A 21,274-nucleotide genomic window follows, 5' to 3' on the forward strand; every position below is an offset into this window, starting at 1 on the left:
CCCCCACCAGCGGGTGGAATCAGTGGGGTATATTCATTTATCTCTCCTGTGAGATTAATGGAGAGCCTTCGCATCCAGCAGCTAATGAACATGTCCTGCACAGGTTGCATCAAGGCACTATTATACATCTCTCTGCACCATAACCTTAAATATCCCCTCCTATTTGTGATGTGTTATAGCATACAGTATGTAGTACCCTGTACCTTGAGATCCACATTTTATACATTTGCATTGAACTGTTTTAGGGTTCTTGGTGGTATAAATCTATTCGATATAGTGGAGACCAGATCCTGATACGCACTACACAGATCTACACATATTTTGTATATAAGACACGGAACATGGACATGAAGCGTGAGTATATTTGATTTATTTTTAGCAATCTGTCTGTGAAAATATTTTTGTGAAACTTTAGACGCCTGCCTTCTTATCTCACTCAAAAAATTATGCTTGCATTCTTAAAGTGAAAGGGCTGCATACTTAGTTTACTTTTTTTTTTTAAACTATATACTAGTATACTATACAGTGTTTCCACCCATATCCTGTCCACCGCCATTAACTTGAGAACGGCAACAGCTGTAGGCATAGAAGTGTTGTCTAGGTATGGTAACGTAGCCATGCGCTACGCAATGAAACCACCTATAGCGCCACCTGGTGGAAAACAACGGAGTTAGCATATTTATCTCAAAAACGGAACGAGAGAGAAAAAAAAGTGAATTACAAAGTTGTAGGGAATCATCAATTCAATACGAATCTACACCTTGCATACCGAAATGCTATGATTAGAACATGTAAAACACACAAGGCTGTGGACATGAAGCGATACCTCATGGAGACCTTCCTACAAGTCATTGGGTATGGTGGCTTCATGGAGTGGACTCCACGCTCACCTGACCTGACCCCATTGGACTTCTTTCTGTGAGGTCACATCAAACAGCAGGTTCATGCAACCCCTCCACCAACATTGCAGGACCTTCGACGACGTATTACAGATGCTTGTGCAAACGTGTCCCCTACCATATTGCACAACGTGCAGCAAGATACAGTATGCTGTCCAGAGTCCAGATGTGCATTGCAGCTGACGGTGGCCACTTTGAGCATCAAAGTTTAATGAGCGCCATGTGTGTGACTAGCATTCACTGTTTTGGGGGGGGTCATGAGTTTCATATCATAGCATTTCTGTATGCAAGGTGTCGATTCGTATTGAATTGATGATGCCCGACAATTTTTTTTCATTCGCTTTTTCTCTATCGTTTCATTGGGGGACACAGGATCATGGGTTATGCTGCTGTCACTAGGAGGCTGACACTAAGTAGACACAAAAAAGTTAGCTCCTCCCTAGCAGTATACACCCCGAGCCGGAGGCGGACTCAGATCAGTTTTTGCTTAGTGTCATAGGAGGCTGATGTGGGCCGTCTCGCCCCCCTCAGCCATTTGATTTTTGCGTTTTTTCCTTTTTTTCGGCGCCACTCATCGCTCTCATACCTGTCTTCTCGTTTCTGCAGGTATCTTCTTCATCACTCATCCTCTGCAGCCCTGTGGGTACCACTCCCCAGGGTCGCAGAGGCTTGAGACGTCGGGCCCTCTCCCCCGTCCATCCCCGTGGTACCACTCCCGGGTTTGCGCGTGGGGCAGAACCTTCATGGGCACCCCTGATCCACCCTACGGTATTACCCCAAAGGGTGTACAGGGACATGCAGCAGGGACTGGACCTCCGCAGCGCGTCTGGATTCTGTTGGGGCCCGCATCGCTGCCTTCTCCTGCAGGGGGGCTCCTTTCCCTCCTCCTGACGTCCACTTCCCTGCCTCTCCACGCTGCCTCCCTGGAGCCCGCAGTCTTCCATGAGGAGGGCGCTGCACACAGGCAGGGGCAGAGCGCCCTGCCTGCACCGCATTCAGCGCTGGGCCCAGCGCCGCCGAGATCAGGTAGGACCGACCTTCTCCTACCTTCTTCCCTCGGCTGCTGCAAAATTTAGGCCCCGGTCTCGGCCTAGCCACCCCTGTGTCCTAGCCACGCCCCCCCGCTGCAGCGCTATTGGCCGCCGAACGTCAGGGCCAGTCTCCTCCCACCACTCAGCCTCCTGGCTTTACTGTCTGGGAAGTGGATGCCCCGTTTTTCGCGCTCTAACGCGGCCCCTCCCCCAGCCTCCTCCAGCATCCCCCTTCCATCTTAGCCTGCTCCTGGTCTCCTGAGCCTGCAGCGCGCCGGCGTTTTCTCCCTGGCCACGCTCGCTCCTGGACTCCCTCTTTCTGGACTGGTGGGCAGCACACAGGACCCGGGTAATCTCTGATCCTACGGAGTAGCCCTCACTAGGTAGTTTTCACTTGGTTTAGTGACTATTTAGTCCTCTCCTGTCTCCTTCCTAGCAGCCCCAGTGAGAGTACCATTGCACCATGCCTAATTCTAGGTCCGCCCGTCCTGCAAAACCTAATTCCCCCTAGGCCAGGACGCCCCGCTATGCTACGGCTGTTCTGCAGACTCGCGGCCTCCGCAGGACTCCTCTGCCGACGCCTCCGATACCGCAGCCGCCGCAGCATCAGATGCTGCAGGGTCCTGCGTCCCGCCCCCTCCCGACTGGCTAGCGTCCCTGTCCCAATCCGTAGATTCCCTCTCTGAGGCTTCTCGGACCATTGCGCTAGCGCTGCGCCTGCTGCCGTCGCTCGCGCATACTCCCGCAGACCTGACGCAATCTCCTCAGGAGGAGGTGAGCCCCGTCGCAGGGACCTCCTCTGCTGCTCAGAAGCGGACCAGCCAGGTCTCGTCTTCAGCGTCCTCCCAGGTTTCACCTTCATCCCCAGGTCCAGACTACCACTCCTCCCGGGAGTCTTCCGACCGCTCCGATGACGATTCAGATGCGGCACCTCTGCTGGATTCAGAGCAGGCGGCTGATGTTCGGCGCATGGTGAATAGCCTGGTAGAAGCAGTAAACCAGACCCTAAAGGTACAGGCGGACCCTGTCTCCTCTGAGAGCACCCAGGTCCCCTTTAAGCGGATGAAGCGGGCCCATAGCGCATTCAGTGGACATCCAGAATTCGCTGAGTTACTGCGCAACCACAGGCAACAGCCGGACAAGGTGTTTACCAGCGGTAAGTCCATTGATTTACATTATCCCTTTCCTGAAGGGCTCCGAAAGGAATGGGCAGGCTCCCCTGTGGTCGACCCCCCCAGTCTCCCGCCTGTCTGTTCACACAGTCCTTCCGCTTCCTAACGGTACGTCTCTCAAGGACCCCACGGACCGTACTATTGACAGGTTGGCCCGTTCCGCCTTCGAGGCAGCGGGCACATCCCTCTCCCCGGCCTTTGCCTCGGTTTGGGTTGCAAAGGCACTAATGTCCTGGGCGGACACTCTACGCAATGGACTCCGTGCCATTTCCGCCAATCCGGATCTGGTCCACATCTCTTCGCAGATTTCACTCGCGGGTGAGTACCTTCTCAACACAGCCCTGGCGTCTGCCAGTTGCGCGGCCCAGGCCTCTAGCAATCCGTTGAGCCCTCTGGCTCCGGTCCTGGAACGCGGACGCGGCCTCTAAGAAATCATTGACTTCCCTTCCCTTTTTGAGGGAACGTCTTTTCGGAGATAGGCTAGACCAGTTGATCTCCGAGGCGACGGGAGGAAAGAGTACATCCCTCCCCCAATTTCGCCCTAAGCGCGTCCAGAATCGGCGCCCCACCGCTCGTTTCCAGTCCTTTCGCAGCTTCAACTCCCCACCTCAACCTTGGAAATCCCGCTCCCCTCCGAGGGACAGGAAGACCCAGTCATTCAAGACTAATCCCGCCTGGCGTTCACGTCCCCGCCAGCCCACGAAGCCCTCCTCCGGTTACCGTCGTCGCTCCTCCAAGTGACTCGCGGTCGGCGCGCAACAGCGCCAGACTCGTGGGAGCGCGTCTGTCTAAGTTCAAGCATGTGTGGCTCCCCTTGACCGCGGATGCCTGGGTCAGAGAGATCATCGTCTCAGGCTACAAAATAGAATTCAATTCAAAGCCACCGAGACGTTTTTTCCCAATCTCGCCCTCCCGAGTCCCCCGCGCGTGATCTTTCACTCCATAGAATCTCTCCTCCAAGCCGGAGTCGTGGTACCAGTCCCTCCCTCAGAACGTTTCAAGAGGTTCTATTCCAACCTTTTTGTGGTCCCCAAGAAGGTTGGCTCTGTCCGCCCCATCCTCGACCTAAAGCTTCTCAACAGTTCAGTGAGGCCTCGGCCATTTCGCATGGAATCCTTCCGCTACGTGATCGCGTCCATGGAGGTCGTCGAATTCCTGGCATCGCTGGATATTCAAGACGCCTATCTTCACGTTCCGATAGCCCTTTCCCACCAACAGTTCCTCCGCTTTGCGATAGCAGAGGACCACTTCCAGTTCACAGCTCTTCCCTTCGGCCTCGCATCTGCCCCCAGAGTCTTCACAAAGATCATGGCGGCTGCCATGTCCGTCCTACATTCCAGAGGTGTTATGGTCATTCCGTACTTGGACGATATGTTGATCAAAGGTTCTTCCTTTGAGGACTGTCGTCTTGGGGTTCAGGTCACGATCGACACCCTTTCACGATTAGGGTGGCTGATCAATCGGAAGAAGTCCTCTCTGACCCCGGCCCGACGGATCACCTTTTTAGGCATGGTATTCGATACCATCCAAGGGCGGGTGTTCCTCACACAGGAGAAGATGTCTTCCCTGCAACGAGGCCTCCGCATTCTCCGCCGTCAGCGCCAGGTTTCCATCAGGTTCGGTATGCGAGTCCTCGGTCGGATGGTGGCGGCGATGGAAGCGGTACCCTTTGCCCAGTTCCATCTCCGGCCTCTCCAGCTGGTCTTGCTGAGGAAGTGGGACAGATCTCCCTTTTCTCTGGACCGCAGGTTTCATCTCTCACCGGAGACCCGCCACTCACTTCATTGGTGGATCAATCGTCACAACCTCGCGATAGGAAGGTCATTCCTCCCGCTCCACTGGAGGATAGTGACCACCGACACCAGTCTCCAAGGCTGGGGGGCAGTGTTCCGGCATCACACAGCGCAAGGCCGATGGACACCTCGAGAGAGTTGTCTCCCGATCAACATTCTGGAGATCAGAGGCATCCGGCTAGCCTTGCAGCAGTTTCAGCACCTACTACAGGGTTACCCAGTCAGGATCCAGTCGGACAATGCCACGGCGGTGGCGTACATCAACCACCAGGGAGGCACAAGGAGTGTCGGGGCGATGCGAGAACTCAAGAAATTCTTGCACTGGGCCGAGTCTCATCACTCCCTGATCTCGGTGGTACACATCCCCCGGCGTGGACAATTGGGCAGCGGACTTCCTCAGCAGGGAAGGCCTCGCCTCAGGCGAATAGTCCCTCAACAGGGAAGTCTTCCACCAGATCTGCGGCAGATGGGGAACTCCGGATGGGGACCTAATGGCCTCCCGGTTCAACTGTCAGGTTCCACAATTCGTCGCGCGGTGCCGCGACCGCCTGGTGCTAGGAATCGACTCCCTCACCCTATCGTGGAGCCAGTTCAGTCTCCCCTACATCTTCCCTCCGCTTCCTCTGATCCCGAGGGTTCTCAAGAAGATCAAGGCAGAAGGAATACCAGTCATTCTGGTGGCTCCGGACTGGCCCAGGCGAGCATGGTTCGCAGAACTCACTCAGCTCCTCGCAGGCGCTCCGTGGCGCCTTCCAGACCGTCCAGATCTTCTGTGGCAGGGACCTCTCTTCCACCAGAACTCAAAGGTCCTAAATTTGACGGCCTGGCTATTGAATCCTGGGTTCTAGCTCAGGCTGTTTTTTCTTCAAGGGTGATACAGACAATGATTAGGGCCAGGAAGCCATCTTCATCAAGAATATACTACCACACGTGGAAAGTCTTCTTCCGGTGGTGTGAGGAACACAACATCTCTTCTCCTCTCGCCTTCTCCCTTCCGTCATTATTGGCATTCTTGCAGTCAGGCCTAGATGCGGGTCTCTCGCTTGCCACTCTTAAGGGCCAAGTATCGGCTCTGTCAATCCTGTTTCAGAAGCCACTCGCTTCTCGCCCACAGATTAAGACCTTCATCCAGGGAGTTGCCCACCTTGCTCCGCCGTATCGTCGGCCTCTAGAACCGTGGGACCTTAATCTAGTCCTAGGTTCACTTCAAGGTCCTCCCTTCGAGCCCTTGCGGGATTCTTCCCTTTCTCACCTGTCTTGGAAAGTGGTGTTCCTCGTTGCCATCACTTCTATTCGAAGGACGTCCGAGCTGGCAGCTCTCTCTTGTCGTTCCCCTTTTTTGGTTTTTCACCAGGACAAAGCGGTTCTCCGGCCAGACCTGTTTCAGAAGCCACTCGCTTCTCGCCCACAGATTAAGACCTTCATCCAGGGAGTTGCCCACCTTGCTCCGCCGTATCGTCGGCCTCTAGAACCGTGGGACCTTAATCTAGTCCTAGGTTCACTTCAAGGTCCTCCCTTCGAGCCCTTGCGGGATTCTTCCCTTTCTCACCTGTCTTGGAAAGTGGTGTTCCTCGTTGCCATCACTTCTATTCGAAGGACGTCCGAGCTGGCAGCTCTCTCTTGTCGTTCCCCTTTTTTGGTTTTTCACCAGGACAAAGCGGTTCTCCGGCCAGACCCCTCCTTTCTGCCAAAGGTGGTCTCACCATTCCATCTAAAAGAAGAAATTGTCCTTCCGTCCTGGTCCTTCTCACAGCCTGGAGAGGTCCTTGCACACCCTGGACCTGGTGCGCGCCCTCAGAATTTACATCTCCAGGACCGCGCCTTTCCGTAAGTTGGACGGTCTGTTCGTCCTTCCTTCTGGTCCCAAGATGGGTACGTCGGCGTCCAGGGCCACGATTGTCAGATGGATCCGTTCCGCCATATCTGAGTCCTATAGGATTCGGGACAGGTCTCCACCACGGGGAGTAAGGGCGCACTCTACCCGAGCAGTGGGAGCCTCTTGGGCGATTAGGCATCAGGCGTCGGCCGATCAGGTCTGCAAGGCCGCCACCTGGTCTAGCCTGCATACTTTTACTAGGTTCTACCATGTTCACACCCAAGCATCGGCAGATGCCAGTCTTGGGAGAAAGGTTTTGCAGGCGGCAGTTGCACACATGCAATAGGGTGAGAGCATTTGGATATTGTACAAGCTCGCCGAGGAAGGCCGTTTTCTTCCTATCTGCGGTGCTTACGTATTCCCACCCAGGGACTGCTTTTGGACGTCCCATGGTCCTGTGTCCCCCAATGAAACGATAGAGAGAGTAGGATTTTTGTGTACTCACCGTAAAATCTTTCTCTGAGTCGTCTTGGGGGACACAGCACCCACCCTGCTTGTTTTTGGTTGTTTAATTGCATTTTGCCTGCCATTTTCAGTGGTCTTATGTTCCTAGACCATTTGTTCGCACGGCTACATTGTTTTAGTTATGACCTTGTCTTATGTATGGTGGTTCTGGTACTCCTCCTACTGCTTGTGCACCAAACTGATCTGAGTCCACCTCTGGCTCTGGGTGTATACTGCTAGGGAGGAGCTAACTTTTTTGTGTCTTAGTGTCAGCCACCTAGTGACAGCAGCATAACCCATGGTCCTGTGTCCCCCAATGAAGACTCAGAGAAAGAGAGATTTTACGGTGAGTACACAAAAATCCTACTTTTTCTCTCTCGTTCCGTTTTCAAGATAAAAATGCTAACTCCGTTGTTTTCCACCAGTTGGCGCAATAGGTGGGTTCATTGCGTAGCGCATGGATACTTTACTATACCTAGACACCACTTCTATGCCTATAGCTGCCGCCGTTCTCAAGTTAATGGCGGTGGACACACTGTATAAAGATGTCACAGTGCTAAATGGCATGCTGGATTTTTGGCACAAGGCAATAGGTCAAGAATGGTTTTGTGGATCCCATATTTTTTTTTTTTCTTCGGAAATGAAAATAAGTCCTAGAGTGAAATGTACAATTGACATATCCACACGCTATACTATGCCTGGCCAGCAGGATTCCTGTCCTCCTCCGTTCTCTCCATGCTAGTCATGAGAAGTTGCTGTGTGATGGTGCATTCATGTATGGATTATGTATGCGGAAGCTATGATTGGTTGTTCCCTTGAATCTGTTCTTTTAGGTCTCATTATGGTCTTAGCTGGTGCATCAGAGTTTGACCCACAGTATAATAAAGATGCCTCAAGCAGGCCTGCAGATAATGTACTGATTCCTCAGGTAATCTATACTTCGAATTCTTACATTATAAAGCTAGTATATAAAAAGTTCTCATTTGTGATAAGAGTATATTTGGTTTTCTTTTCCGACACTAGCTGATTAGAGAAATTGGTGGCATCAATCTTAAGAAGAACGAACCTCCTCTGACCTGTCCGTACAGTTTAAAATCCAGAGTCCTTTTACTGGCTCACTTGTCAAGGATGCAGGTTCCCGAGAATCTAAAAGAAGGTAAAAATAAGATTACGTAAGCTTTAGGCGTCATACTTTTTTTTGTAATTGCCTTATTACTAGTTTTTGTTGCTTTTTCTCCTCTTAGATCAACAGTTTATTCTAAAGAAATGCCCTGCTTTGCTTCAGGAAATGGTTAATGTCATATGCCAACTGATAATCATGGCCCGTAGTCGAGAAGGTAATTCACATGAGTTGTTTTTAATAGATTTTTTAAGATGAGAATTTTTTTTTTTTTTTTTTTTTTTTTTTATTAAGGCTATGTGCGCACTAGAAAATTGAATTTTCTTAAGAAAATTCCGCACCCTCTGAAAGATTACCGCACCTGTGGTAAAAAAAAAACGCAGCAAACTGCACACGAAAACCGCATGCGGTATTGCCACGATTTTTCCGCAGGTTGGTCCCTGCGGATTTTTACCATTATCTATGGCAAAAACCGTAGGTACCTGCGGAAAAGAAGTGACATGCTCATTCTTTTTGCTGCAGAAATCCTGCAGCAAAACCTGTAGGGCAAAAAAACGCAGTGTGCGCACACATTTTTCTTTTTTTTTTTTTTTTTTTTTTTTTTTTACCATAGGTTTTGCTGTGGAATGACTGCAGAAAGGTTATGCACATTTTCTGCATCAATTCATGCAGCAAAACCGCAGCGTGCGCACAGGGCCTAAAGAGTTTTTTTATGTCTTTTATGTTTTAACTAGTGATGAGCGAGCGTGCTCTCCACTGCTTGTTACTTGATCAAGCAAAGCAATGGGGCTTTCAGGCCCAAGTCGAGCCCAGAGTATAATGGAAGTCAATGGGAAACTCCAGCATTTTTAACCTCTGATGGTGATCGAGTAACCCGCAGCGGTGAGCACGCTCGCTCATCACTAGTTTTAAAGATTTTAAAAAAATAACAATCTTTCTGACCGTGGTTAGTTTTTGCTGTTTAAAGGGAGCATCTTTTGTGACGGTCTATAACTTCATTGAGACAGAAGAATTTTCCATCAGTATTTTGAAAGCCAAAATGATGCGTCTCCAAAACAAGAATGTAAATCTTTGCATCATCGTTTTTTTCTATCTGTAGATTACACTGGTAGGGTACATGCCCACGATGCGGACTTGCTGCGTCCTGGACACAGCATGTGCTCTCTTGTGGGGCCACTAGTGCTCTCCACAGGAAACCGCGGCTGCCTGTGCCCACGATAAGGGTTGAGGCCGCTGTAGTCTTTCTCTCTGGTCTCCCTGCAGAGAACACTCGCAACTCTGCAGCAATAAATTAGTATTTCTTCGGCGCTCCATTGGGAGACCCAGACGATTGGTGTATAGCACTGCCTCCAGAGGCCACACAAAGCAATTACACTAAAAAGTGTAAGGCCCCTCCCCTTCTGGCTATACACCCCCAGTGGGATCACTGGCTCACCAGTTTTCTGCTTTGTGCGAAGGAGGTCAGACATCCACGCATAGCTCCACTGTTTAGTCAGCAGTAGCTGCTGACTATGTCGGATGGAAGAAAAGAGGGCCCATATACGGCCCCCAGCATGCTCCCTTCTTACCCCACTTGTGGTTCGTAAGGTTGAGGTACCCATTGCGGGTACGGAGGCTGGAGCCCACATGCTGCTTTCCTTCCCCATCCCCCTGAGGGGCTCTGTGGAAGTGGGATCTTACCGGCCCCCAAGCCCTGAGGCCGGGCTCCATCCACAGACCCAGTGAACCTGATGGATACGGAGCTGTGTACCATTCAGGGACAAGGCCCTGCAACTTTCAGGTACTCTGTGTCCCCGTTCAGGCGGGCACGCACACACCAGACTTGCTGGGTGTGTTAGTGCGCCGGGGACAGTAACGCTGGGGTTTGAGTCACAGCAGCTTAGCTGTGTGACTTCATGTGCTGGGAACTACCGCGCCGGCCACTCTCGGAGCGGCGGCGCGGCTGGGACTTGTAGTGCGCCGGGGACTTAGCGCCGACCGCGCTTTTACGGCGGCGGCGCTTATAAATTTAGTCCCCGGCTTTTGCGGCCTAGCTCCGCTTCGTTCCCGGCTCCTCCCTGTCAATCAGGGAAGGGGAGAGACGCTGTACGTTTACTCAGCGCCGAGGGCTGGAGCCTTATTTACATGCTCCAGCCCTCTCACTTGGCACAGTGGGACACAGGTTTCCCGCTTTTGGTCTGGCACGCCCAGGGCCCGCCCCCCCCTCCACAGGACGCCGGCAGCCATTCCTGCATGCAGTTCTGGCTGGAGGACGGACACAGGCTCTGGGAGACCCAAGACTAGGGATTTCTGGACCACACACCCGCGTTTAGCGGGCGGTAAGCAGCACTTTAGTGCTGGCCCCTCTTGTGCCACAGTGTGTATTGGTGTACTTTTTCCTGTACCAGATATCTATAGATATATACTGCACTGTACGGTCGCTTCTTGGCTGTATACCCTATATTGCTCTGGGAAGACAACAACATGTCATCCACAAAACGCAAGGGTGCCAAGGCACGGGCTGTATACACTGCTTGTACAGCATGTGGGGCTAATCTACCAGCAGGCTCCAACGACTCTCATTGTGTGCAATGTTCAGTCCCAGTGGCACTTCGTCAGCCAGAGCCTATGGTGGTAGTAGCCCAGGCAGAGTCGCCTGTGAACCCTGCCCCGGTGACGGGGACAGAATTTGCAGTCTTTGCTGATAAAATGTCTGTGACTATGACAAAAATCCTGGAGACCTTGCAGTCCAGGCCAGTTGCTCAGACCATGGACACTACTGTCCCTATGTTCCCTGGTCCCCCTCAGTTGGAACTAATCCGTACTTCACGGGGGTCCCAGGCATCACTGGCTGAGGGCTCTGACTCCGATGACAGTCCCAGGCCGCCTAAGCGAGCTCGCTGGGAGAGACCCTCCACGTCATCACGCGGGTCAGGGTCTCAGCGAGAAGGGTCTCTATATGATGAGACAGAGGTGGGTGATCAGGAGTCTAGCCCTGACACCGCACTCAATTTGGATACGCCAGATGGTGACGCCATGGTAAATGACCTTATAGCGGCCATCAATAGGCTGTTGGATATTTCTCCCCCAGCCCCTTCAGCAGAGGAGGCAGCTGCCCAGCAGGAGAAATTCCATTTCCTGTATCCCAAGCGTAAATTGAGCACCTTTCTGGACCACTCTGACTTCAGAGCATCAATCCAGAAACACCATGCTAATCCGGACAAGCGTTTTTCCAAACGTCTTAAGGATACACGTTATCCCTTTCCCCCTGACGTGGTCAAACGCTGGACCCAGTGTCCAAAAGTGGACCCTCCAATATCCAGGCTTGCAGCTAGATCCATAGTTGCAGTGGAGGATGGGGCTTCACTTAAAGATGCCAATGACAGACAGATGGACCTTTGGTTGAAATCTGTCTATGAAGCTATTGGCGCGTCGTTTGCTCCAGCATTCGCGGCCGTGTGGGCGCTCCAAGCTATTTCAGCTGGTTTGGCACAGGTGGACTCTTTCATACGTCCAGCAGTGCCGCAAGTGGCGTCCTTAACTACGCAAATGACTGCGTTTGCGACCTACGCTATTAATGCGGTACTGGACTCTACGAGCCGTACCGCAATGGCTTCCGCCAACTCTGTAGTTTTGCGCAGAGCCTTGTGGTTAAAGGAATGGAAAGCAGATTCTGCTTCTAAAAAATGTTTAACCAGCTTGCCATTATCTGGAGACAGACTGTTTGGTGAGCAATTGGCGGAAATCATTAAACAGTCCAAAGGTAAGGACTCTTCCTTACCCCAGCCCAGATCAAGCAAACCTCAACAGAGGAAGTGGCAGCCAAAGTTTCGGTCCTTTCGAGGCTCGGGCAAGCCCCAGTTCGCCTCGTCCAAGGGGACTCAGAAAGAGCAAAGGAGCTCTGATTCCTGGCGGGCTCACTCACGCCCCAAGAAAGCAGCCGGAGGTACCGCTTCCAAGGCGGCTGCCTCATGACTTTCGGCCGCCTCCCTCCGCATCCTCGGTCGGTGGCAGGCTCTCCCGCTTTTGCGACATTTGGCTGCCACAGGTCAAAGACCGGTGGGTAACAGACATTTTGTCTCACGGGTACAGGATAGAGTTCAGTTCTCGTCCTCCGCCTCGGTTCTTCAGAACTTCCCCACATCCCGACCGAGCAGATGCCCTTCTGCAGGCGGTGAATTCTCTAAGAGCAGAAGGAGTGGTGGTCCCTGTTCCTCTTCAGGAACAAGGACAAGGTTTTTACTCCAATCTCTTTGTGGTGCCAAAAAAGGACGGCTCATTCCGTCCTGTTCTGGACCTAAAACTGCTCAACAAGCATGTGAACGCCAGGCGGTTCCGGATGGAATCCCTCCGCTCAGTCATTGCCTCAATGTCTCAAGGAGATTTCCTAGCATCAATAGACATCAAAGATGCTTATCTCCACGTGCCGATTGCTACAGAGCACCAACGTTTTCTACGCTTCGTGATAGGAGACGACCATCTTCAGTTCGTAGCTCTGCCATTTGGTCTGGCGACAGCCCCACGGGTGCTCACCAAGGTCATGGCGGCAGTGGTAGCAGTCTTGCACTCTCAGGGACACTCTGTGATCCCTTACTTGGACGATCTACTTGTCAAGGCACCCTCTCAGGAGGCATGCCAACTCAGCCTGAATGTTGCACTGGAGACTCTCCAGACGTTCGGGTGGATCATCAACTTCTCAAAGTCAAATCTGTCACCGACCCAATCGCTAACGTATCTTGGCATGGAGTTTCATACTCTCTCAGCGATAGTGAAGCTTCCGCTGGACAAGCAGAGGTCACTACAGACTGGGGTGCAGGCTCTCCTTCAAAGTCAGTCGCACTCCTTAAGACGCCTCATGCACTTCCTCGGGAAGATGGTGGCGGCAATGGAGGCGGTTCCGTTTGCGCAGTTTCATCTGCGCCCACTTCAATGGGACATTCTCCGCCAATGGGACGGGAAGTCAACATCCCTGGACATGAAAGTCTCCCTTTCCCAGACGGCCAAAGACTCTCTGCAGTGGTGGCTTCTTCCCACCTCATTATCACAGGGAAGATCCTTCCTACCTCCGTCCTGGGCGGTGGTCACGACGGACGCGAGTCTCTCAGGGTGGGGAGCAGTTTTTCTCCACCACAGGGCTCAGGGTACGTGGACTCAGCAGGAGTCCACCCTTCCGATCAATGTTCTGGAGATCAGAGCAGTGTATCTTGCCCTACTAGCCTTCCAGCAGTGGCTGGAAGGAAAGCAGATCCGAATTCAGTCGGACAACTCCACAGCGGTGGCATACATCAACCACCAAGGGGGGACTCGCAGTCGGCAAGCCTTCCAGGAAGTCCGGCGGATCCTGATGTGGGTGGAAGCCACGGCCTCCACCATATCCGCAGTTCACATCCCCGGCGTAGAAAACTGGGAAGCAGACTTCCTCAGTCGCCAGGGCATGGACACAGGGGAATGGTCCCTTCACCCGGAAGTGTTTCAGGAAATCTGTCGCCGCTGGGGAAGGCCGGACGTCGATCTAATGGCGTCCCGGCACAACAACAAGGTCCCGACCTTCATGGCACGGTCTCGCGATCACAGAGCTCTGGCGGCAGACGCCTTAGTGCAAGATTGGTCGCAGTTCCGGCTCCCTTATGTGTTTCCACCTCTGGCACTCTTGCCCAGAGTGCTACGCAAGATCAGATCCGACTGCAGCCGCGTCATACTCGTCGCCCCAGACTGGCCAAGGAGGGCGTGGTATCCGGATCTGTGGCGTCTCACGGTCGGCCAACCGTGGGCACTACCAGACCGACCAGACTTACTGTCCCAAGGGCCGTTTTTCCATCGGAATTCCGCGGCCCTGAACCTGACTGTGTGGCCATTGAGTCCTGGATCCTAGCGTCTTCAGGATTATCCCAAGGGGTCGTTGCCACCATGAGACAGGCTAGGAAGCCCACGTCCGCTAAGATCTACCACAGAACGTGGAGGATATTCTTATCCTGGTGCTCTGCTCAGGGAGTGTCTCCCTGGCCATTTGCATTGCCTACCTTTCTTTCTTTCCTACAATCTGGGTTAGAAAAAGGTTTGTCGCTCGGCTCCCTTAAGGGGCAAGTCTCGGCGCTATCCGTCTTTTTTCAGAAGCGTCTAGCACGACTTTCTAAGGTGCGCACGTTCCTGCAGGGGGTTTGTCATATCGTACCCCCGTACAAGCGACCCTTAGATCCATGGGACCTGAACAGGGTGCTAGTTGCCCTCCAGAAGCCGCCCTTCGAGCCTCTGAGGGAGGTTTCACTTTCTAGACTGTCACAGAAAGTGGCTTTTCTGGTAGCGATCACATCTCTTCGGAGAGTGTCTGAGCTAGCAGCGCTGTCATCCAAGGCTCCCTTCCTGGTCTTCCACCAGGACAAGGTAGTGCTGCGCCCCATTCAGGAGTTTCTCCCGAAGGTGGTATCCTCTTTTCATCTTAATCAGGATATCTCTTTGCCTTCTTTTTGTCCTCATGCAGTTCATCGGTATGAGAAGGATTTACATTTGTTAGATCTGGTGCGAGCACTCAGAATCTACATTTCCCGCACGGCGCCCCTGCGCCGTTCGGATGCACTCTTTGTCCTTGTCGCTGGTAAGCGCAAGGGGTCGCAGGCTTCTAAGGCCACCCTGGCTCGATGGATCAAAGAACCAATTCTTGAGGCCTACCGTTCTGCTGGGCTTCCGGTTCCATCAGGGCTGAAGGCCCATTCTACCAGAGCCGTGGGTGCGTCCTGGGCATTGCGTCACCAGGCTACGGCTCAACAGGTGTGCCAGGCAGCTACCTGGTCGAGTCTGCACACTTTCACCAAACATTATCAGGTGCATACCTATGCTTCGGCGGACGCCAGCCTAGGTAGAAGAGTCCTGCAGGCGGCAGTTGCCTACCCGTAGGGGAGGGCTGTCTTTGCAGCTCTAACATGAGGTATTTCTTTACCCACCCAGGGACAGCTTTTGGACGTCCCAATCGTCTGGGTCTCCCAATGGAGCGCCGAAGAAGAAGGGAATTTTGTTACTTACCGTAAATTCCTTTTCTTCTAGCTCCTATTGGGAGACCCAGCACCCGCCCTGTTGTCCTTCGGGATTTTTGGTTGTTTTTCGGGTACACATGTTGTTCATGTTGAATGGTTTTCAGTTCTCCGAGGTTATTTCGGAGGGAATTTGTTTAAACCAGTTATTGGCTTTCCTCCTTCTTGCTTTTGCACTAAAACTGGTGAGCCAGTGATCCCACTGGGGGTGTATAGCCAGAAGGGGAGGGGCCTTACACTTTTTAGTGTAATTGCTTTGTGTGGCCTCCGGAGGCAGTGCTATACACCAATCGTCTGGGTCTCCCAATAGGAGCTAGAAGAAAAGGAATTTACGGTAAGTAACAAAATTCCCTTCGTTGCAGTTCAGGAAGCCGCTTTGAACTTCTTTTTACGCTGCATGAAAAACAAGCACAGTGGGCATGGGATTTCTATATATTCCATTCACTGTGCTTGTACTGTACAACGCGGCTGTTTGGACTCCGCAAAAACATGCTGCGTCCAAAACTCTGTGAAACCTGATTGTGGGCACTTAACCTTAGTTACACTAGGGAGTATCCTTAGTTACACTAGGGAGTACCAACAAGGAATAGTCTTCTGGAGAGCGGGGAGCAATATGGATGGGCTTCCGCTGCTAGATGAATGTTCGCTGAACCCTTTTCAGTTAATATGACATACATTGGTAGTGAAGGTTGTGTTTTGGCTCCAGTGATTTTTACTTTTTTTTTTTTTGTTCTCATTTCAATCGACCACTGGAACTGCTGTAAATCTGACCTGACACATTTATTAAGCCATTTTGGACCATTGATGAATTAGCGGAATTTTTCTGATTTCATGGAGTTCCTGTCATTCATTTTTTTAAAGGGAACCTGTCACCACTTTTTTGGCGTATAAGCTGCGGCCACCACCACTGGGCTCTTACATACAGCATTTTAACACGCTGTATATAAGATCCCAGGCCTCTGTGCGAACATAAAAAACACTTTATAATACTTATCGTCTACGTCATACACACTCGCTGGTCCTGTGCAGGCGCACTACAATACTTTGCTGCTCAGGACCTGAATGCCGGCGAGTGTGGAGGATGTCGGACCCGTCATGCACCGTGGCTAGAGAAGAAGGAGAACAAATATGGCCAAAAGAGGCGGCACCGGACAACGGAGACACCATATGGCCAACCGCGCGACCGTTAGGTAAGTATTATAAAGTGTTTATGTTCTCACAGCGACCTGTGCTCTTATATAGAGCATGTTAGAATGCTGTATATAAAAGCCCGGTGGTGGTGGCCGCAGCTTATACGCCAAAAAAGTGGTGACAGGTTCCCTTTAACAGTTCAATTGGGCTTGAAATGAGTTGCAGCAAACTTGGTGCCTCGCCTTGTCACCCCTGACCAGAGAGACCATAGCCTGGCTGAAAATGGAAAACTCTTTGAAAGAGAAAAGTATCAAAATGTTCAAATACTGTTTCTGGTTTCTTTTGGATACCATCTCTCGTAACAACTGTTTCCAATGAAACCAAACTTCATAGCTGCACCTAGTTCATGTGAATCAGCCATCACAAAAATAGGGTACAGTCTGGGAAAAAAAATCACTGGAGACAAACGCAACCTTCCCCAACAATGTCGGCTGGCATACTGACACAAAAGAGTTCTGCGAACATTCAGCTAATGGCGGAAACATATACTACATGCGCTCCTCCCTCCTGAAGACCATTCCTCTTTCCTTTGGGTGTCACCTTGTAGCTTGCTGATATAAAATACTGCCTTGTGATTGTGGCCCACAAGAAGTTGTACAGATCAGTTTATTATTAATAGTGGGAAAGGGGAACTTTATTCTAAGAGTGGGTCACCAGTTGTAGATTTCATGCGGATTATTTCCTCAGTCTATCGGCAGGGAAATGCACAAGTGAAATCCATCCCCTAACCAAGCAGACTTGGAAATGATTGTGCAGCAGACCAACTGTTAGGCGGGCTTTGCACGTTGCGACATCGCAAGCCGATGCTGCGATGTCGCACGCGATAGTCCCCGCCCCCGTCGCAGGTATAATATCTTGTGAAAGCTGGCGTAGCGAAAATTATCGCTACGCCGGCTTCACATGCACTCACCTGCCCTGCGACCGTCGCTCTGGCCGGCGACCCGCCTCCTTATTAAGGGGGCGGGTCGTGCGGCGTCACTGCGACGTCACACGGCAGGCGGCCAATAGGAGCGGAGGGGCGGATATGAGCGGCATGTAAACATCCCGCCCACCTCCTTCCTTCCGCATATCCTATGGAAGCCGCGGTGACGCCGGTAGGAGATGTTCCTCGCTCCTGCGACTTCACACACAGCGATGTGTGCTGCCGCAGGAGCGAGGAACAACATCGGACTGTCGCATCAGCGCAATTATGGATTACGCCGACGCTGCACCGATGATACGATTACGACGCTTTTGCGCTCGTTAATCGTATCATCTAGGCTTTACACACTGCGATGTCGCATGCGATGCCGGATGTGCGTCACTTTCAATTTGACCCCACCGACATCGCACCTGCGATGTCGTAGTGTGCAAAGCCCACCTTAATGGGCTGCAAATTGTTAAAATCTTCAGTTGTGGCCAAACGTTTTGAGACTGTAACAGTTGTTGGTTTTTTTTACAAAGTTTGCTGCTTCAGCTTTGTAGTCAGATAGTTGTCTGATTACTGAAGTACAATTATAAGAATTTTAAGATTTCAAACTTTTGACAAATATATAAAATTTATGCAAAGATTCAGTAGTGTTGTCCCTTATTTTTCAAGACTTCTGCAACTCCCCCGGCATTCTACATATCGGCTTCTGCACCAAATCCTGACTGATGACAGCCGATTGTTAAATGGAGCAGTGGTCAATAATGTTCACTGCCACTCCTAACAGGACCACCGGAGAAGCGTGCTGTGCTCTGCTGATCTTCGGCACCCCATCAGAATGAATGGAGTGGCAGTACACCACGGCTCCAGTCACACAGGGCTCTACTTCTCGGGATTACTGGGGACCCTAGCATCGAGCCCCACATTGATCAGGAAGTTTTCTTCTATCCCTGTGGCTACAGAATACATTTAATATTTTAGAATACCCCTTCAATTGATGCATTTACAAAGGCTGAGATTACTTAATTTTAAATGTTGTTTTGTATGTATTTGTGCTTGTATTCTATTTGTACCCATAAGGGGATTTTATAGATTTTCCCCTCACCCTTGACTGCACGTGAGAGAGGGTGAGATCCACCCCTATCATTAAGCAGGAAGCCAAGGAGACAAAATAAAAAGGAAACTTCCACCTTCAATGTGGTTTCTTGTCCTTTTGGATGTAGGAGCCTTGAGCACACAGTTGGAGCAGCTGTGACTTATAGAACACCATAGCATGTCCTGGAATGATCATGAGTACAGGAGCCCAGTTGGGCGCTGATATTAGTCTGGGAGCATCTACATCTAATGCATCAGTACCTACCTATGTTTCATGTGTGGCCTGAGGCTTTGTGGTTCTGTAGTCCTGCGGCCTAGTTATTCTCGCATGTCTTTCAGCCTGGCATTTTTAGTTAGGGCTTGGGGGTGTTTGGCCTGGTGTTTAGCTTTGCAGGTGGTTGACAATTTTCTCACTCAAGTCCATTCTTCATTGTGAGAAGAATGTATAAATGATAACAAGAATGATTATTACTTCGGTGACTTCTTGGAAACCAAATTGACGGAGAAGTGGAGAGTTGCCTTTATATTTTGTGCTCTTGGTTTCATATCCAAGAATGGGGCATATCTCACTCTTTCTCAGGTTTTGTCATGGATTTGAGGAGAAATTTTTATATATATATATATATATATATATATATAAATTTTCTCTTCAAGTTCTGAGATCTGTTCCTGCAAAAGATGTTTCATGTAATCGTGACACATTGAATGTTCTCATCACTATCAAAGTTATAAACCGTTGTACACATTTCGTAATGTTTCAGAGCGGGAACTCCGACCACCATCCCTTTCCTCTCTGGAGAACTGCATGAAGCTCTGTCAAATGATCGTTCAGGGCCTCCAACAGTTTAAGTCTCCATTTTTGCAGCTGCCTTTTATTGAAGAGGATCACTTAAGACGAGTTTTCAACCACAAAAAGGTACATTGACTTTATTCTATCCCGTGTTGATGTTTTCTCATCAAGTCATGTCTAGTGATGGGTGGTTCCGGACTGTAAAAGTGCAGATCTGTGCGGGTTCAGAAGTACTAGTGCATCGGCTCTGGGTACCAATCCTGGTCAGACCACCCGGGTAACTTGAAAAAAAGGGGGCAGCTCATACACTATTTTCTCTGGTTGCAGTCACACGCCCCCACCCTTGTGTGACAGCATGTCTGTCTGCATGTCTAGTGTAAAAATAAATTAAAAATTTAGCATAGGGTTCCCCCATTTTGTGATATCCAGCACAGATAAGGCTACAGGCTGCAGCCCCCAGCCATGTGCTTATCTTGGCTGTGTATCAAAATAAGAGGAATCGCGTGAGGCTTTTTTTTTTTTTTTTTTAAATAAATTAATTTATTTAAATTTTAAAAATCGAAATGCAGTCCACCCCTCCCCCCATCAATTTTGATACCCAGCCATGATAAAGCCGATAGCTGAAAGTATCGCCAGCTGTGTCCGGAAATCGCCTGAGAGAACTGTGACCGCTGATCGTGCAGCTCATTCATTCTCTGGCGATCACAGCGGGCAGTCCTGTTCTATGGCCACTTACTGTGATCTTCAGATGTAGCAGAGCTGAATCGCCGTGGGACCTTGCGTGGATTGCGTCGGACCTGCAGGGGTGATTTATGAGGTTAATAAAGTGGTGAAAGTGGGGGCTTTTTGTATTTTATTTCAAATCCTGGATTTTTTTCAGTGTTTTATTTCTTGTCACGTATTACAGATTGGTGATGGGGGTCTCATAGATGCCTGCCATTACCAATCTAGGGCTTAGTCGCAGCTATGAGCTGCGATTAACCCTTTATTACCCCGATTGCTACCGCACCAGGGTGATTCAGGAAGAGTCGGGCAAAGTGCTGTCACTTTTAATGGATGCGACAATCCTTCCTGGGTGGCTGCAGGCTATATTTAGGCTGGGTCTCTCCAGCCTGAGAATATCAGCCCCCAGCTGTGAGCTTTATTTTGGCTGGGTATCAATATTTGGGGGGAAGGGGGAACGCAGCGTTGTTTTGTTTTTTTTTTTGTTTTTTTTTTTATCTGTTTAAACAATTAAATAAACAGCATTGGGTCCCTCTTATTTTGATACCCAGCCAAGATAAAGCACACAGCTGGGTATCAAAATATGGGGGGACCCTAGTCCATTTTTTTTTTTTGTATACTGTACGATAGACCCACAAACTCCAGTGGGGGGGGAAACAGTGAATATGCATGAGGCTAATGAGCAGCACCGGAAGTAGGAGGGGCCACAGGAGCAAGTACGGATGATCCTAGAATGTATGGGTTCCTTCCAGGTTAGTGGGCGTGACCAGCTGGTTCAGTGAGCTTGGCGATGTTTTCTCCTTTCCACTACAATCATGCTTCGCTCCCCCTGCCCCCATCTGATAGAGGCCTGTTGAGTGACGTAATACCTGGAAGGAGCCCATACACTCTCTAGCATCTACCGGAGACTGGTAAGTATAGCGCGCTTGGGTAACATTTTTTTTTTTTTGTTTGTTTGTTTTTTTTTTGTTTGGTTTTTACTACCAGAGTACAGTAGCCCAGCCCGGCCCAGCACTCGGGTACTCTTGAACCCTTGTAGATCTTGACATCACAGAAAAAAGTGCTGTAAAAACCGCACCAAAACCGCAGATGACTCGCAGGAGATATGCTGCCATAAGATTAGGTTTTGGTCAGGAAAAAACACTGCAAAAACGTCCTGTGTGAACATAGCCTTAGTTTCACTTTTAGCAAAGGGGCTATTGGCTCTTATCTAAAATATACAGTTTTTG

General features: G+C 50.6%; 1 protein-coding gene across 1 annotated transcript in view; it reads left to right on the forward strand.

Moving 5' to 3' along the window:
* Window positions 1-21,274, forward strand: part of SEC63 (SEC63 protein translocation regulator) — a 138,910-nt gene that overhangs the window by 59,692 nt on the left and 57,944 nt on the right. Inside the window, exons 8-12 of the mRNA XM_075340070.1 lie at window positions 246-354; window positions 8,049-8,143; window positions 8,239-8,371; window positions 8,460-8,552; window positions 19,294-19,448. Coding sequence (XP_075196185.1) covers window positions 246-354; window positions 8,049-8,143; window positions 8,239-8,371; window positions 8,460-8,552; window positions 19,294-19,448 — 585 coding nt within the window. The remainder of the gene's footprint in view (window positions 1-245; window positions 355-8,048; window positions 8,144-8,238; window positions 8,372-8,459; window positions 8,553-19,293; window positions 19,449-21,274) is intronic.

The sequence above is a fragment of the Anomaloglossus baeobatrachus genome, chromosome 3 (assembly GCF_048569485.1).
Source record: "Anomaloglossus baeobatrachus isolate aAnoBae1 chromosome 3, aAnoBae1.hap1, whole genome shotgun sequence".
Classification (NCBI taxonomy): domain Eukaryota; kingdom Metazoa; phylum Chordata; class Amphibia; order Anura; family Aromobatidae; genus Anomaloglossus; species Anomaloglossus baeobatrachus.